Source organism: Grampus griseus, assembly GCF_964374135.1.
Source record: "Grampus griseus genome assembly, chromosome: 8".
NCBI classification, from domain to species: Eukaryota; Metazoa; Chordata; class Mammalia; order Artiodactyla; family Delphinidae; genus Grampus; species Grampus griseus.
The window spans coordinates 43,703,107-43,716,502 of NC_139002.1; the positions used below are offsets into that span (position 1 = coordinate 43,703,107).

At 36.7% G+C, this 13,396-nt stretch overlaps 1 protein-coding gene across 1 annotated transcript in view; it reads left to right on the top strand.

Moving 5' to 3' along the window:
- The window catches only part of NOX4 (NADPH oxidase 4), a 149,277-nt gene that overhangs the window by 23,034 nt on the left and 112,847 nt on the right, over nt 1–13,396 (top strand). Inside the window, exons 3-6 of the mRNA XM_082660474.1 lie at nt 3,239–3,349; nt 4,929–5,013; nt 9,237–9,334; nt 12,708–12,735. Of these exons, the coding sequence (XP_082516600.1) occupies nt 3,239–3,349; nt 4,929–5,013; nt 9,237–9,334; nt 12,708–12,735 (322 nt within the window). The remainder of the gene's footprint in view (nt 1–3,238; nt 3,350–4,928; nt 5,014–9,236; nt 9,335–12,707; nt 12,736–13,396) is intronic.

A 13,396-nucleotide genomic window follows, 5' to 3' on the forward strand; every position in this document is an offset into this window, starting at 1 on the left:
ATTATATTAATTTTATGGATAAGAAAATTTTATTCCCCTCAATTTTACGGATAAGGACAGTTAACTAGCCCAAGAAGAATAGTTATTAGGTAACAGATTTAATATTAAAAAAAAAAATGTTTGAGATTTTAAGAAAATGACCATGCACTTGTTATACCCAGATATTACATTCTTTTATAACTTGCTTTAAATGGCATACTTTCTTATAGGACTGGCTTCGTTCAGGCTGCTACAACAAAATACCATAGACTGGGTGGCTTAAACAACAAACATTTATTTCTTTCGGTTTTGGAGGCTGGGAAGTCCAAAATCTAGGTGCCAGCAGAGTTGGTGTCTGTTGAGAGCCCTTTTCCTGGTTTGCAGATGGCTGCCTTCTTGCTGTATCCTCATGTGGAGGAGACAGAGCGAGCTCTGGTCTCTTCCTCTTCTTAATAAGGGTGCTAATCCCATCATGGAGCTCTACTCTTATGATCTTATCTTAAGCTAATTACCTCCCAAAGGCGCCACCTCCAAATACCATCACGTTAGGGTTTCAACATGTGAATTTGGGGGAACGCAAACCTTCAGTCCATAGCAAGGACCAAACTGTGTATTATTTATACATATTCATCTAAAATAGACTTATAGCTTAAAAAATTACTCTTGGAATTTTCAGTTAATCATGTTTGAGACCTTCACAGGTAAGAGGTGAAAGTAACGCTGCCATCTAGTGATAACTAACCTGAATGAGATTTGAAAACTAGAGTAGCAGGTTGAGCTCTCTAGGAATGGTAGAACACATCATCCACATAGAATGGGCTGGGCACATAACATAGGCAGTCATTTCTTTTTAGTGAACATTTGAAGCAGCTGATTCTTATGAAGGTCATGAATTAATAATGACTAAATAAAACAAATCTTAGCTGTAGACTATTACCCATCTAGTAAGTAGATAAAATGGTTTCCTATGATTGTGTCACTTAACTGAGATCTGTCTCCATTTCCTTACCCTCTTGACTGCTTCTGAATGAGGGAGTTTTGTACTCTGATAACCTAATAAAAAGAATTTTTCATCTTGGTTGAAAGAGCTAAATATATTCAGGAATAAATATATATGAAGAAATGAGTCCTGGGTAGAATTTCCAGTTAGATGTTGCAGCATCATAAGGAAGAAGTGGAATGCCAAAATAAACTCCATTCATCCTAACAGGACACTTAAAGCCACTTTGAATTAAATTACTGTATGAGTTAATGTAAACACAGCAATAAAACACTTCCAGCCGTGCAATAAATGGTTAGAAAATGCAAAAATATAAGAATGCTCTTTAAAGCACTAAACTGCAAAGATAATTTGGATAATTTATTTGTAGCTCTTAAGCCCTGAACGTATATGGTAGAATTTAGCTGATATATTTTAAGTGAGTTATTGTCCTAGTACATTAAAATTACAAATAAAATTATTATCCAAAATCCCTGGAGCTAAAATTTTCTTGTTACACGCAGATGCCATATCAAAAAGATATAATTATTCCTTCTCTGGAGGCCTAAACAACAAAACCTATCACTTTGAAATGATATTACTTTTGCTCATTGAGGTGAGAAAATTATACTTAACATTTTTTTAGATAGTCCAGTGAGGATTATTTCTACTTGTCCACTGACTGGTATACTCATTGAACTGTGTCCCTGAGGTGTTCAAATTCGTGGTGTAGAAATAGTCTAACTGGAAATATCAATTACTTTTTATATAACTCAATGAAAATTATGGCTTTCCTGACATGACTTATTACTCCATCTCCCTTTCAGGAATAATAGTTTGTATGCTGACAATAAACACTGTGTAACAGAGTTGCTATTTTGCCAAGAGTTAAGCTGGGAATCTCAGGGACATAAACAATTTCAAGATAAGAAAAGCATCTGACTTACACCAGTTTCTTAGTTGATATCCTTAACATAAAGTAGTTTTGTGTTTATTTTAGGACAAGTGCACAGATATGACCCCATCTCTTGTTTTCGTGTGATACATTCATCATATGAAGAATGTGGCTAGTACCAGACAACAGTAGATGTCAATCTAGCAAGAATTTGATTTAAAATTAGTTGCCAAAAATATTGGATCATACCAAGGGGACTGATTCTTTGAAAAATATGTTGTACAATGTGATTATGATCAGCTTGGTATGAGGCACAGCTGATCTGGGATCTCTCTTGGTTTTGGTTTGGGGAAGAACTTTTAAATTTATTTTGTTAGTTGATTTACAATGTGTTAATTTCTTCTGTATAGCAAAATGATTCCGTTATGCATATATGTTATACATATACATGTATTCTTTTTCATCTTCCTTTCCATTATTTTTTATTACAGGATACTGTATATAGTTCCCGGGGCTATACAGTAGGACCTTGTTGTTTATCCATTCTACATATAATAGTTTGCATCTGCAAGTCCCAAACTCCCAATCCATCCCTGACCCACTCCTCTCTGCCTTGGCAACCACAAGTCTGTTTTCTGTCTGTGAGTCCATTTCAGTTTCATAGATAATTTCATTTGTGTCATATTTTAGATTCCACATATAAGTGATATCATAGGGTATTTGTCTTTCTCCTTCTGACTTACTTCACTTAGTGTGATAATATCTAGGTCCATCCACGTTGATACAAATGGCATGATTTCATTTTTTATGGCTGAGTAATATTCCATTGTATATATGTACCACACCTTTATGGGTCAGGGGAGAACTTTAGAGGAGGAGTGCTTAAGATGAACCCTGAAAGATGGGTAGAGTCAGTAAGGTGAAGAGCTTAAAGGCGGCTGCTGGTGTGGAAGGGAGTTGTGGGGAGGCTCGGAGTGTTCTAGAGAGAACACAAATGAAAAAGCTTTGTTTTAAATTCTTGGTACCCTACCAGTGAACAAAGGATTCAACACTGCACCTGTGTGGAGGTACAGAATCTACTGAAGCTGTCTAGGGCTCTTAACACCCAGAACAGTCCAGGGTGGGTACAATAAGAAATTGACCTTGCACTGAAACAATGTAGTGAGGTGATTGGAACACTAGTAGAAATGAGAGGAGGCTAAGTTTTATGGCAGCGCGGAGCAGAAAGAGACCGGTTTCTCTTTTGGTGAGAGAGAAAGTGGAGGGTTATTCAGGTCTCTTGAAGGAGTTGGCACCTGCCACAGTCCTGCCGGGTGAGGTCTGCAGCACGCTTGTAGTTTACTTTTGTCCTTGACTGTGTTTTGCCCCTTGCCTTATTTGTTCAGCTAGGATTGTGTCTAAGCAGAGCCTCCGCATCAGTTCTTAACCTCAACTGCAGCCTTATCCTCTTACCCATGTGCCGGATGCTCCTGGCTTACCTTCGAGGATCCCAGAAGGTAAGAAAAAAAATCCGTCACTGATTCCAGCATAGAAATCAAGTGTAAAAGTGGCACGTTAGTCCTACTTAGTTTGCATGGTCTGACTTTCTGCTGGAGTGATTTCTTCAAAGATGATAGTAAAGACCACGTCGCATGTCAAGGTGATCAGTGAGCTATTCTACAACAGTAGGTAAGGGCAGAGGATAACAGAGTATCAGGCACTGTGCTAACATATATAAAATTCACATATATTGAATACTTGTGAATCCTCACATGATTCTGTGGGTACTGCAGATGAAGAAACTGAAGCCTAGGGAGTTTAAGTAACTTGACCATGACCCTGAGACTAGTGAATGGTATAGCTGAGATCAGCCCCAGTTCTGAGCTCCTTCTCATTCTTCACTGAGAGCTTGTAGTTCATTTAATTAAATTCAAGTGAGCAAACTAGAGCTGTGTGGACTTTGATTAATATACAGGATGACTGCTGGTATTGGTGTTAGTTTCTTAAAACACATACCTGTTTTGTGCTATGTAAAAGGCTTGAAATAGATTTCTTGATTAAGATGTGATGTCATATATGATATTTAGTATAAAACAAAGGATTTAAGAAAACAGAAAAGCCCTTTGAAAGTTAAAATTCATCTGAAATTGTTTTTTGTTTTCTCTTATCCTCGTGTGTGTGTGTGTGTGTGTGTCTGTGTGTTTGTGTGATATATGTGTGTTTATTCCTGTCTTCAGTAAGATAGTTAGGCACTGCTGGATCGATACTGATATTTTAAAAGGAGTTGTTAACATGAGGTCATTTTGATGTTCTGTGAAGTTCATGTGAGTGGATTTACTGTGGTAAAACTTCTCAACCTTTTCACATAATTATATTTAGAAACTCTTTGCTTTTAATGCAGTAATTTGTGGAAATAACTCTTTCTGTAGGTTGCCAATTATTGTGAAATGCTAGGTTTTGATCCCTGTGGCTGGCCGTTGGCTTGGTGTGAAGAAAGAGAAGATAAATGGCAGGAAATGAAAAGTGCCCACATAAGTCTCTCAGTATTTAATAAGTCTTAAAGAATTATCCCCCAGTGTGAAACATAGGTACTCAAAGATGCTTGACATTTTATTTTTGTGTAAGATCAAGCAGGCATTTAAACCTGTAGATAAAATTGCTTTATTTAAAAATAATCTTATTTTTTGACCACAAAAGGAAATTGTATATATTGTAAAGTTAAAACATTCCAGAAATATGCAAAGTAAACAGTGATGGTTCTCCTAAATGTTACTCGGCCAGAACAACCATTATTTGAGATAAATGCCTGCAGATATGTTAACATACATAATGTCATTCATTTTAAACAATACAGGATCATAGTTTAGTTTATGTGTTGTAACTTTTTTTTACCTAACAATATATCATGTGTATGTTTCCATATCAATAATAAGCCTTCTCACATTCTCTTTAATGATTTGAGTGTTCCATTGACTAGATATAGCATACTTCATCTCACCAATTTTTAATTGATAAGCCTCTGCCGTATTTACAAAGACTCATGCATATATCTTATTTGCTGCATCATTTTTATCATATTAAATACTTTTAATTTAGGTTCCAAGCAGGAGAACCAGAAGATTGTTGGATAAAAGCAGAACATTCCATACAACCTGTGGTGTGACTATCTGTATTTTCTCAGGTGAGAAAACCAAAAGATGTTAAATATTATGTTAGAATAGCACATTTTATGAATGATATTTTTATTGTTTATGGTTTTCTTATTATATAACTTAATTTTCTCTTCTGTGTATTTAAAAAGATTTATCTAGTGATGCTACAGAAAATGGGTGTGTTTTATATATATATATATATATATATATATAAATGTGCAAAGTTTGGCCCCCAAGCTGGTAATGATTATTTTCTAAAACTAAGTAATTTCATTTAGAAAGATTGGAAGAAAGTAATTAAAAGGTTTTAACCTCTAAAAGTAATGATATGATAGAAACTTAAATGTGTGAAAATTAGAATGTGAAATGTGCATTCACAGAATATGATTCTATCAAAATTATATTTGTTAAGTGTTACTTTGATATTAACGCTTGGGCAGAAAAGCAAATGTCAAAATTTGTGGAAATTTATCCTTCTCAATTCCAAGTTAAAATATGAAGTGAGAATCTTGTGGTTTTTAAGAGTCATTTTAAAATAAGTTTTTATTCTGAGCGTTTATATGACACTTTTCAAATTTTTGAAACAGAAATTAATTAATGTATTAAGTACAGGTACTCTGGAGACAGATTTTGTAGGATCTATCCCCAGCTGCCCTTCTGCCTTACCAAGTGACATAATCTCTCTGACCTTCAGTTTGTTGTTAACTGTAAAATGGATCAACAGTAGCACCTATCTCACGGTTTTAAGACTAAAGTAAGAACATGCCTATGAAGTTCTTAGGATAGAATTAGTTATTATAATTTACAACCTCAGGGGTAAATTATCTCAGTGGCATAGCACCTGACATTTTCATCTGTTCATTATTTGATAAGACATAGGTGTTTTGATACTTGGGACATTTGATCTGGATATTTGTGTATGGCCATTTTGAATCAGAAGTGTTTTGCTATAGCTATTGCCAAGAAATCATTAAACTTTAAGCTTTTCTAAAATTGCCAAGTATTGTTAAAACAGGCATCTTCCCAGTGTTTTATCCCTGAACATCTTCCCACTGGTAGTTCCCACCCTGGAAGTGAGAGATGGGGAGAGGCTCAGGGATGGGCTGAAGACTCCAGTATAGCTCAAGTCTAGGAATGGAGTAAGAGTCCAGGATATGATGAGGACCAAGGGTGTGGCCAGGGTTAGGGTTGGATTACAGCTAGAGAGAGTGAAAGGTCAAAATGGAAAAGGATCGGGAAACGCTGGCACATTCATAACTTGATTTGTTCTAAATGGGAGTTGTGTCCAAATATTCTGTTCAGTTGGAGAACAGCTGAAAGACTCAGATAGTGTGGAGTATTGCCATGAATGAGTATGTGTTCCAGAGGGTTTGCCTTCTGCCACTCACTAGGGGTCTGACTTTAGGTAAGTCACATTTCTTAACCTTAGTTTTCTTATCTGTAAAATAGGGATGAGGGAATTCCCTGGCAGTCCAGTGGTTAGGAGTCCATGCTTCCACTGCAGGGGGCCCGGGTTCCAACCCTGGTTGGGGAACTGGGATCCTGCAAGCCGAGAGTTGCAGCCAAAAAAAAAAAAAATAGAGATGATTCTGCCTACCTCATTGTTTTGTTATGAGAATTAAATGGGGAAATCCATGCAAAGTGCAATGCTTTCTCTTTCCTAAAATTAGAAGCCCTGAAGTCTTTTAACCTAAGAAGCCTTTTAAGGAGGTGAATGTATCCCTTAAGGCTGTATCTCATACAGCTGTTACCTAGGACTTTTTTTCAGGAGAATTCAGAAAGAATGGTAATTTCTCTAAGGATGCCCTTGCACTTTTGAGCCATATAATATGTAATGAACATGTAAACCTTTCACTTAAAATGGAGTTTTTTTCCTATAGATTTTAGAAGTGCTGAAGCTATAGGACACAGACAGTTTTGCTTCTATAATGTTTTATATCTGTGCCATAGTTGAGTCTCACCTAGACACCCTTTGTTTATTTCTTTGGAACCCTGTCCTTGCTTGTTAGTTAACCCACTTTCAGTTTCCTGTCCATTTTTTTTTTAACATCTTTATTGGAGTAAAATTGCTTTACAATGTTGCGTTAGTTTCTGCTGTATAACAAAGTGAATCAGCTATACATATACATATATCCCCATATCCTCCCTCCCTCTTGCGTCTCCCTCCCACCCTCCCTATCCCACCCCTCTAGGTGGTCACAAAGCACTGAGCTGATCTCCCTGCTTCCCACTAGCCCTGCCCATTTTTTATGGGACCCTTTTCCCTCCTCTAATTTGGTCACTGGCAGGAATTTAATCCTTTAAATAACTTTTAGGTTATTTAGCATTCTAGCCCTTCTCTCTCACTTTCATTTGTCTTTGTGTGTAATTTGGAACTCTTGGCTTACCTATGTACATGTCGTATGTTAGGTTGGAGGGGTCATAGAATTTTCTAGTTTCCAGGCCATGTCTTCTTTTGAATCTCAGCACTCCATATATCAGTGTAAATTGTAATAGTTTCCTAAGCAATGTAGGTTCACTTATCTCATTAAGTCTCTTATTTCTGTCATCATCATTTTACAGAGAAGTAAACTGAGGCATTAGTAGGCAAGCAATGTGGCCAAGAAAACAGGTTCTCTAGCTAATTAAATATTGTTCTTTCCCATACATTACAATGTGCTGTTGATGTTAACTTTATTTCACCTACAAGGAAAGGCTGGGAAGGGAGGAGGGCATTACATTTCTGTGCAAAATGTCATTAGCTTCTTTCTTGTCCAGGCTTCTCAAGATAATTTTCTTTTCCCTGACCATGCCGAAATGGATTTGTCTTCAAGTCTCTAATAACTTCCTAACACTTTTATCTCTAAGTCAGTTGACTACTCATTACTGTGCCCTTGTAGGTAGGTTATTAAATGCTGATCATCATCTCCTGAGTTTTTGTCCCATGAAGTGGTTGCCAACACTTTTGCTATTGGGTTTAAACACTATGACTTGAATCTGTGGATTGTGAAAAATGTTAACTGGTTAAAAGCCTTTTCATGGACCTATATTTTAGGTTGAGTGTCAGTGAAGTACACAAGATATATAACAGGTTTGGAGCTATGGGAGAAGTGAAAGATGTGGAAAATCTAAAGTACAGCGGTTCCCCCTTATCCATGGGGAGATGCTTTCTAAGACTCCCAGTGGATGCTTAAAACTGAAGACAGTACTGAATCCTATATACTGTTTTTTCCTATACAAACATACCTGTGATAAAGTTTAATTTCTAAATTAGGCACACTTAGAGATTAACAACAATTACTAATGATAAAATATAACAATTGTAATAAAAGTTACATGAACCTGGTCCCTCGTCTCTCTCAAAGTATCTTATGGTACAAATTTAATGCCTTTTCCATCTTAACTAAACATGAGTTGCAGTTTGAGGTGTGACAGCAAAGTGAGCACGAATTTCTTTTTTCCTTCCACTTTCCCGGATAGACGATTCATTGCTAAGGATCTTGGCAACCTCAACATATGAAATTTTGTCCTTTCCTTATTAAGTCGAGAACTTTCACCTCTTCATTTAAAGGAAGCACTTTACGGTTTCCTTTGGCATAAATGAATTGCCAGTATCACTACTCTTGTAGTTTGGGGCCATTATTAAGTAAAACAAGGACGACTTGATCACAAGCACTGCAATACCCCGGAAAGTTGATCTGATAACCAAGCCAGTTACTGAGTGACCAACGGGTAGGATGTACGTGGCAGAGGGATGATTCACATGCCGGGTGGGATGGAATGGGATGGGTGGAGATTTTATTACACTCAGAACAGCATGCAATTTAAAACTCATAAACTGTTTATTTCTGGAATTTTCCATTTAATGTTTTCAGACCACAGTTGACCACAGGTCACTAAAGCTGCAGAAAATGAAACAGTGAATAAGGGGGGATTACTGTATTCAGAAGCTGCTTAAATGAACAAATAATTCCCATATTATTATACACATAATGTGTGTGCATGTGTGCCAGTGTGTGTATGTGTGTTTCTAACTCTTGACTTACCAGGGTTATTTTATTCCAGCCTTTGAAAATTCTGTTTCTTTACATGATTTCTCATACTAAAACTGTCTATAATTAAGATTCTTTGTGCTTTTAAAACTTCCCTTTTAATTGAACATTTTATTGCATACAAAGCTGTCAAATTGTGACCTGTGTTTACTTAAGGAGAGGAACTGACTCCCTCTTATAGAGCGTATGTGAAAATCCCAGTGATTGGTGTGATTCTATAGGTGTGCACGTGGCCGCCCACCTGGTGAATGCCCTCAACTTCTCAGTGAACTACCATGAGGATTTTGTTGAACTGAACGCAGCAAGATACCGAGATGAGGTGGGTGGTCTCTGTCTTCTCATTTTCCTTTCACTTGTCGTGAGATGACTAGTAAGGGTCTGTGATTTTCACAGAAAATTTGTACCTTGCTGCTCCTTTTCAGTGCTTTTAAAATGCACTTGTCAAGTTGAGTTTTATTCTTTTCAGTAGGAAATAGAGGTAATTACTATTTCACAGTCTCTCCCGCCGAAAATGAAAGTTCAGAGAGCGTCTACTTTTTATATTCTGCAATGTTCAGAAAGTTGCCACTCAGATCTGCCTTCTGCCTCCCAACAGTTTTTGTCTAATTCCTGTCGCTCAGTGGAGACTGTTGATAGTGCCATTACAGGGTAAAACTCCTTCGGTAACTCATACAGTGCTTTGGGGGAAAAAAGGCAGAAAAGAAGGTTGACTATTTGAGGATCCTGGACCATCAGTTGATTTGACTTAAAAATATTATTGAGTTTTAATGCTTTACTCTGTTTTATTTTGTTTTTAATCCTTATAGTAGGTGACCTTGAGCTGAATTCTATAGTGGGCAGTATCTAACTTAGGGGTGCTTTTCTCCATGTGAAGCTGCCCATGAAATGAAGTTATATGTACAGGGTGCTGGGCTGGACCAATGAACAACACACGTACAGCCCTAGTTAGGTGTGTGTTGCTCGGCATTTTCATCGTGTCCTCAGGCTGCCTCTGATTCCCAAAGCCAAGACTGCATCAACACCGAAATGTTCAGGGTCCCGTGCGATCAGAACCCCACCCCGTTCTGCTAAGTGCGGTACTGACTTAATGGATTGTTCTCCATCTTCCCCTTACATATCACCAGAGTTCTCTAGATTAATACTGCTGTGACCATGTGCTTGACCTCCCTCCCAAAACAAAACAGAGGTCAAAGTAACAACAAACAAGCGTAGACATAAATCACGAAACCAAAATAACAAGCAGCCCTGGATAAATCCCATAACTATACCAGTATTTTTAAAACACCAACGTAATTTCATTGATCTGGGTTAGGGCCAGGCACTAATATTTTTAAAAAGCTCACTAGTGATTGTAGAGTGCGCCTAACATTAAGAACCATGGAAAAGTCTAGCTCCCTAGCATGCCAGTGGGAGCTCTTCCCATGTAATGATTTCACAGCAAAGCTTCCATCTCTCCCTGTCTCCCATCACTTCTCTCATTCCTCTCTCCTCCTCTGCCCAAATCACATGGGGTTACTTGTGTCTTACTCCCGCTATGCAGTTTCCTTTTTTACCTTTTCCTTCTTTGCTTCTCTCTTTTGCTTTCTAAATTCATGTCTTCGATAACTACAATAATCTTATCATTTCATTACAATATACTTTTGCTTAATATTCCAACATTTTAGTCATTTTAAGATTTCTAGTTATTAAATTTATTTCACTTTAAGAGAGATATAGGCTCAATGGAAAATATTTTAAAACTCCCAAGTAAATGAAAAGCAAAAGCTTCTCTTCCAAAACTACCGCAGTGAATGATTTTATGTTTTCTTATAAGATATTTTGAGTGGTATTTTATGATATATATTCTTCAGCAATTTGTAAATATATGTATTGTGGCTTGCTATATCAGAAAGTATACATCTACCTCATCCTCTTCATATGAATACACCATAATTTATTTTTAGCCTTTTCCTTATTCACAGATGTTTAGCTTGATTCCGAGTTTTTGTCATGAACTGCATGCCAATAAATTTATTTTTTTGTACACTTCTGCTAGGCAGATTCATGGAAGTAGAATTTGGGTTTCAAAGTTATGCACATCTTTAGTTTTGATGGACAAATTACCTTCCAAAAAAGCTTCACCGCTTGATACACTCTACCAATTTTATCAGAATGCTTATTTCTACACTTCACTTGTTTGTAAAAAAACGTTGCTGATCTGATGGATGAAAAATGCTAACTCATTTTGATTTACATTTTCCCTTTTTCCCCCTTCCTTCCTTCCTTTTCTTCCTTCATATCTTCCCTTTTTTCCCCTCCTTCTCTTCTTTCTTGTAATAAATATTTTTGGGTACCTAGACGGTACCAGGCCATGTACTAGATGAAAATGAAAAAATACACACATATACAAACACACACTCACACACACATATATTACATATATAAACGGTTATATTCTGTGAATTGTCTCTGGAAATGATGGGTTTATGACATGCACCTTATTGTTCTGCTCTGTGCTTTCATCCTGTCTTCTCCACATCTCCAATGACCCCCTCCATCCTCCAGTTTGTGATGGTGGTGCATTCCTGACGGCCTAGCTCAGTTGGCCTCATCTTGTCACCTGTGAAACAGTCTCTTACTCTTCTTCTATTCCATCTTCATTCCCTGGCAATATTAATTGTTCCATCTTCTGAGTTTCCATAGTTATTTATTCATATTTCTGGTATTACCACTTTGTTGACCCCATCTTGTATTTTTACTAATTTTTTGTGTATTAGGTTACTCTAGATTAGTCTTTAGTCATGTTTCTAACATCAATGGTAGAATTCATTTGACCTAAACTGGATGAGGAGCTATTCTTGGGCAAATGGTCCTTGTTCAAGACCCCTAAAACTGTATCATATAAATGGCTTCCTCCTTTGTATATAGCCTGGCCTGACCCCAGATTCAATGGAGGCATGAGGAAAGAAATTCAGAAGTTGTGCAATATTAGGCACCCTTAGGATGAAAAATTAATCCATATTCTACTGGGAATTGATCTAAAGTTTTCCAGAAGACAGAAAAGGAGTTGACTTCAGTCCATTATACCACAGGAATGTAGTTTAAAGGAAATATTACAATAACCATATTAATGTGTTATATTTCTGAGTAGCAGGAACCTGTCTTCCTTATTTGAATATCATCACTTATTTTTACAGTAGCCTTTGAAACATTTTAGTTCTCAGTTAGTATTCTCTGTACTGAATTTACACAGTACAACCCCCCCTACATATTTTATCACTTTTGCTTCTCACTGTCTTGACACTCGTTAGGTGCAGTTTGGCAATTGTGGTAGATAAAGTATATATTAACGTTTCCACAATATAGGTAAGGTATTGAGCCCCCAAATGGTCAAAGGGTGGGCTTCAGGCCACTGCCACTAACTTATAATAGCTTATAACTGGCCATGAAGGTGAAAGCCTAGGCTTTCTGACTCTTCATACAATATTCTTCCTTTTTCAGATAGCTAAACTTCTTGGAATTGGGTTTTGTATGTATTATAATCTCCTGTGATATCGTAAAAACATTATGAAATTCAATTGCGTCTTATTTCCATTGGGAGAACAGTCTCTTACATACCTAATACATGGCTCTTATCTCTCTCAGACTCATTGCAGAATTTTATGTTATCAGTGTTTTATTTTTCAGTCAATTTTTTTTTTCCTTTTTATCAGGATCCTAGAAAACTTCTCTTCACAACTGGTAAGTTGTTACTCATTTCTGCTTCTGAAGATTCAGGGAAATCTTGGAAAATAAGCATCATCAAATTACACAGCATTTAGATATATGCTAAAATATAACATGGAAAATTTGCATATGAGAACAAATGATTAGGAGTTCAAGCATACAGTTGCAATGAAAACAGAGGGACAGGGCAAACAGTCAGGGTTCAGATGAATGAAGAGTAAAAGTAAGCAAATGCATTTGCCTTTCATATATTCTTTCAAAGAAAATAACATAATGCCTTATGCTTGTTGAGGGCCTGCTATGTGCCCACTGCTTTGGCAAGTACTATTGGAGATAATACATATGGACCAGTTCTCTGTCCTCAAGGGTTAGAAAGAAACACCAAGCACTCTGAGTGTCAGTGTAGTTCTTCTAATTCAGTAATTTAGTAGGATATTTTGTGATCTTAAAACCCATGGAAAAAAAGGAGAAACAGTCATTAAAATAAGTTATCTTTCTTGAAATGTCTTCTTTCTCATTTCTAATTTACTTTTCCTTCTCAAACATATTGTCCATGAAATCTCAGTATAGACTATTCATTTGTTAAAGCACACTTGAATATCTCAAAATTTTGCCCTGATGTTAGTACAGTTCTTACTATTTTCTTCTTTTTCTCAACCTTACACTTATAATAATG